Source organism: Camelina sativa, chromosome 16 (assembly GCF_000633955.1).
Source record: "Camelina sativa cultivar DH55 chromosome 16, Cs, whole genome shotgun sequence".
NCBI lineage: Eukaryota > Viridiplantae > Streptophyta > Magnoliopsida > Brassicales > Brassicaceae > Camelina > Camelina sativa.
The window spans coordinates 26,166,356-26,171,787 of record NC_025700.1 but is presented as its reverse complement, the minus strand read 5'-3'; the positions used below and the strand labels follow the sequence as shown (position 1 = coordinate 26,171,787).

The 5,432-nt window shown below is 36.6% G+C and overlaps 1 protein-coding gene across 1 annotated transcript in view; it reads right to left on the bottom strand.

Moving 5' to 3' along the window:
• The window catches only part of LOC104754064 (proteasome-associated protein ECM29 homolog), a 15,352-nt gene that overhangs the window by 9,482 nt on the left and 438 nt on the right, over positions 1 to 5,432 (bottom strand). Inside the window, exons 3-18 of the mRNA XM_010476223.2 lie at positions 5,185 to 5,321; positions 5,010 to 5,100; positions 4,819 to 4,901; positions 4,565 to 4,671; positions 4,063 to 4,215; positions 3,593 to 3,657; positions 3,258 to 3,345; positions 3,087 to 3,165; positions 2,888 to 2,996; positions 2,699 to 2,758; positions 2,419 to 2,537; positions 1,555 to 1,933; positions 1,259 to 1,443; positions 1,103 to 1,175; positions 286 to 436; positions 41 to 213 (exon numbers count right to left, since the gene is read on the bottom strand). Of these exons, the coding sequence (XP_010474525.1) occupies positions 41 to 213; positions 286 to 436; positions 1,103 to 1,175; positions 1,259 to 1,443; positions 1,555 to 1,933; positions 2,419 to 2,537; positions 2,699 to 2,758; positions 2,888 to 2,996; positions 3,087 to 3,165; positions 3,258 to 3,345; positions 3,593 to 3,657; positions 4,063 to 4,215; positions 4,565 to 4,671; positions 4,819 to 4,901; positions 5,010 to 5,100; positions 5,185 to 5,321 (2,052 nt within the window). The remainder of the gene's footprint in view (positions 1 to 40; positions 214 to 285; positions 437 to 1,102; positions 1,176 to 1,258; positions 1,444 to 1,554; positions 1,934 to 2,418; positions 2,538 to 2,698; positions 2,759 to 2,887; positions 2,997 to 3,086; positions 3,166 to 3,257; positions 3,346 to 3,592; positions 3,658 to 4,062; positions 4,216 to 4,564; positions 4,672 to 4,818; positions 4,902 to 5,009; positions 5,101 to 5,184; positions 5,322 to 5,432) is intronic.

The following is a 5,432-nucleotide window of genomic DNA, read 5'->3' as shown; positions in this document are numbered from 1 at the left end:
CAGAGGGAAGTGGCTTTGCGAACAATATTAACAAACCCACCTTTGACCGTGAAAGACTAAATAAAAGATCAAGCGCTATTTTCAAGTGCGAAGATGACGTTTCATTTAAACAGAGATGTCCAAGAGATAGAGCAATCTTCTGAATTGATTTTATATCATCACCAGAGAGCAGCTTGCTCAATCTTTCTTGCAGAACTTCCAGCACTTGAGTCCCTGATAGAGCAAGTCAATCAACTGAAAACTCGCATAATACATGTTACAGACAGGCTCTTGGAATAAACTGACCTGGACTAGAATCATTAACAAGAAGAGGTAATGCGCCACAAATGCCAATATGACCCAGAGCTTCCATAGCAACAGAAGCCAGTGGTGCAGTCTCTAAGTTAACGACATCCACCAAACATTTAACAGCATTTTGAGTAACTGCTTCAGAGACCTGCTTCACGCAAAATCCTAATCATGATACTAAAAAATATCAAAAATATGTAGCCAATTCATAAACAGATGTAAAAATGTGTTAAGCTGGAATGTGATTTAACATTAACACATACGATTTAGCCCACGATTGGTGGGTGTCAATATTTGTAGACAGAGAAGTGCAGAGTATCAATAAATTATCACATTGGACTGACATCGCTAAAAAGGAGGCCAAGATGAACCAAGACACCTGAGGTGTGACGTATCGGGTTTCAGCATTAGCTATTTTATTGATCTCAAGCAAATTTTTAAGGGTGGATATGGAGAGAACAAGAGACAAAAAAGGGACATCACCTCCATAATTGTTTAGTTAATTCAAAGGCAAGAAATGTCTTTTTTACTTTCTTTTTCAAATGACTTATTACTATGTGAAGCAAGCTACCTCCTTTTTCAAAAATGATCCTAACCAAAAGAGCTTTAAGTATGTGAGTTGGCATGTCCAAGTAACTAAATAGTCAAGAATAGGCAGTAACTGTATCTGGATGTCATATCACAAGCTAATTAAGATGCAATATAATAAGGGAGACATGCAGCATTCAGATTCCTAGAACCAAGGATACCACCATACTTTTGCTACAGCAATCATACACATAAGATTATAAGAAAAAAAACCATAACAACTTACAGCAGGCATTCTATGTAAACAGTGTGCTGAAACAAATCCTATAGCGCATAATCCCCCATGCTGTGCCTCAAACCTAAGAAAGCAAGAGGTTAGCTCTAGAATCCTGCGGCCAGAAGCCTTGTTTGTAATACAGAGTCTAAAAGAAGAGCTCAACACCTTAACTTCTGCGGTTGGGAAATTGAAGATACCAATTCAGAAAGCAAGGAACATGATTCAGCATCAGAAAGAGCACAGGATGCCATTCCGAGTAATCGCGATACAGATTCACGAGTACTCAAGTCTGTATGACTAAGCAGACCCCTTAGCCACATAATTTTTCGGGAAAAGTAAACTTCAACCATCTTCTTGCAAAGAAAAAAAAGGAAGATCGGAGGATTAACTTAAAAGAGATTTGAACTGCTACAGAAAACGGGACAAATTAAAAGAATAAAGATCTATTTTAGAAAGCATACCTCCGGAAGGTAAGAGCCAACTGAAACCAATGCTTTAGAAGCACAGGCATGAAGTTCAGCCGAGCCTTCGAATGCCAAGGAATGTTCCAACAACAAACACATTTTTTGTGCCGAATCCAAAAAATCAGTCCCTACTGCCTGGGTATTGCTCTCCTCCATCTCTAACTCAAAACACTTCACTAAAAACTTTATCATGACAAGATATACTTGTGAGGGAAAGAGAAGCTTCTGGCTTCTCATTTCTGAAGAATCTATCAGTTTTGGCTGTTGCTTAAGAATGTACCCCAGCATCTCAACAAATTTTGGATATTTATGGTCATGATTAGAGACTATAGTGCGACCTTCTTCTTTCAGAAAGAGTCCTTCGAGTGCTATTTCCCTGAAAGTAGAAAAAATGAATAAATACACATCGCTTCAGTAAATAACAAGAACCAGAAACAAATGACGCAGTGAAGATTTATATCATGATGGATTCACGGAAGAGGTTTTGTGTAAGTATGAAAGTCATTTCTTATTGTCACCGGGGTTTTGGTAGTCCATCAAGTCTAACCTAAGATAGATTGAATTGAACTCACAAATGCGCTACAAAGTTAGAAGGAATAGATCCCATTAGAGGATTGTATACCCTCCACTGGACAAAACTCAAACACTTTGATCCTCCATTCGTGTGTTGGTTGCCAGGGCTTTTTCATGTGTTGGTTTTGAATTAAGCTTTAATATATCATAAAATATGTGTACCCATAGGGCGAAACAATTCGAGGAAATAAACTAAATTCAAGAGCGTTTTCCGGAAACAGTCAACATGCCGCAATTGAACATGCCACAATCACAAGACTAGCAATAAAATCCGATAAACTCCAATACCTTATATCTAGCTTCGGATCTGCTGCGCTCAGCATGCAAATGTAGAGACTTGGACAATGTTGTGAATTATACAAAGAAGTCGCCCATCGCAAAGCACAAAAGCGAGCTTCATTTTGTTCCTGCTCAATATATAAGGCATAAAGTAAAGATACTATAGATTTTATAAACCCCTGATTATTTTGGTAACAAAATTAATTGAAATAGTATACAAAAAGAAGCAAAACACACGCAAAAAAAAAAATATTCTAAGCGGCGCAAATAAGCGAAAAAGTATACATACCGCCAGAGAATTTGCTAGCAGAAGCACTTCCAAATCTCTGAGAATATTCTCTGGAGAGTCCTAAAGAAATGAATACCAATACTGACATGGTGAGCACCAAAAGGAATGCAAAAAAAAACATGAAAGCTTAAGGACCAAAATAGAAAATGAAATGACAATTTGTCGATATATAATGTTAAAGTAGCACACCTTGTATGCAGCAGCAAGAGAAATTATTGCCTCCTGGATGGTTGAACGAAGAGATTGGGTTTCTAACTTCAGCGCATCAAAAAGACGAACAGCCATTTCAGTCTTTTCTCTGAAAGTTAAGTTTACAACAAACAAAATGCCTGTTAAATGACAGCAAAACGCAAAATAGGCATAGGGCACAGAAGAGAGAAGCCCTTACCTAAAAAGCTGAGGTAAACGTTGTGCAAGTAAACCAATAGCTTGAAAAGAAAATGTTTTGGTCTCCCTCGACAGAGCATCTGTAGGAAAGCATGAAACATAACTACTTAAATTCTCATTTATACACTTGCATAAGGAAATCGAGACTTTTTTTACTATCAAAAAACCCAACCTGTTTCTGAACCTGTGAAACCATCAAGCATTTTTAGAATAGCATTCAGTATAACAGGTCCCATAAGTTTCAATTGATCTATCTTCCCCTGCATTTTAAACAAGTCCAGTGATGTAAGCATAAAATACTCAGAAACAAAGACTTTCAACACCAAAAAAAAAGAGAGAAAAGGCCACTGTTGATATGGTCCTTCGTCTAAGATTGACTTGAGCGAAAATAATTTGAGTTATTTCCACAAAAAAAAATATATATAAAAATATTTTGCGCTCATACTGTCTGCTATTACACAAAACAAACATAAATGCAGGCTGAAGTATAGAAAAGAATATCTTTACATGCTTGAAAACCCACACGGTGAACTCCATTCCCATTTGCTTTAGCCTTAAGGTTGTTCCAGTTCCTGTCCCATCAAAACAAGGTCGATAGCAAAAACACCAAGTAATCAACAAGAAAATAAATGAAGAACCCAATTCATAGAGAGAAGGTAGTTTAATTATTCTTTTAACTGCACCAAGAAACTAAGAAATTCCCTGATTCTTCATAATTGAATCTTCATGAAAGTTAGATATGAACAAGCCAAATGATTATTCTTACAATAGTCAAAACACATACCACATTACATTTACTTTTTCTTAGAAGCTTACAATGTCTGCCACGCAACCTAACTGTATAAACTGGATTGACTATAAGAAACTATCTACAAAGAAACCATAACCAAACTGACATACACACTGACCATGATCACAGAAAGAGTTTACCATTATACAGTTCAGTTTAAAGTATGTCATATGTTAAACCAACATACCATACATGCAGCCAAATATGCACTGCAATGTTGCAGGAAAACTATTTGCAGCTGCGATAGAACGACAGAAACCAGACATGAGCTTCATTTTCAAGGATGCATTTGCTGGAGCTACATTATGTTCCGGAGTAACATTTTCAGTGCCTGTAGTGCCTGCATGCATATCAAATTGATGACAGGTAATTTGGCATGGACAAAGGAAGAAAAATAAAATACCCAAACACGCGAAGAAACCCAGATCTCCCAACATTTAAACGAATCTGTTTTAACATCAGACATGGCAAATGTGCAATAGTTTGCATACTAAGTGGGTCTAGTTATATCATCCACAAGTAGCAGAAGAAAACTTATTTGCATCTATTTAAAGTAGCAGAAGACATAGACTTGATTCTAGATGCTAGAAATGGGTTAAGTAATATCATTGTTAATTATTCTTAGAATATAAATGATTTGAGTGACCAAAAATCTTATCAAAATGTTTTTAAAAACAAAGATTACGTACCATTGAATAGCAAGAACAGTCTGTTTATCAACTTGGGATCATCCATATTTGTTCCAGAAGCTATCTTTTTTAGAAGATCTTCCCCTCTCTTAGCTACAGGTTCTTGACTTGAATGAATTTTCACCAAAAAATCCATACCGACTCTCAGAGACATGAATAGTAGATGTAAAGTGCAAGAAGGCTAGTGACAAAATGGTATTTCATAACATGTGATAGAAACAAAGCATGTCATGCGGCGAAAACACAAAGCTTACCTATCTACTGATGCAGCAATATACAATGGATATACGGATTCACCAGGTAGGTCCATGGTTCCAATGACATTCAAGATCCCCAACTGCTTAAGAAATTGATCAATTTTTAGAAAATGGTAGTTCTTAGTGACCAACATATAGCTTGGCAGCTATAGAAAACCAAGAGATAAATTTGAAGTTATATAACAGACCTTTCGTCTAGTAAGCATGTCCCCTTTTAACGCTTGCTTTCCCATTATACGATTAACTTGAAAAACTGAAAGCCCAGGAGAAGGTCCACCTCTGAATTAGAAGGCCGAACAACTCTTATTAGATGCAATGATAACAAAAGAAGGTCGAACAGTGCTCAAAAAATGGTCTCCATACCCTTGAGAAGATGGTTGATACAAAAGCATATGAAGGCAAAAATCCAGAAACAATTCTTTATCCTGAGAAGCAATCAGAGATCTATACTTCGCAGCGACATCATCACTGATCTTGCTTGCATGACATTCTCCAATGACCTGGAAACAAACCAGTTAAAATTTGAGGATATTGTTTGGCCAATTCTTTTTTGAAGTGAAAATAGATTTTTAAAATTGTCATCTATCCAAGTGAAACCACTAATAAAGCTG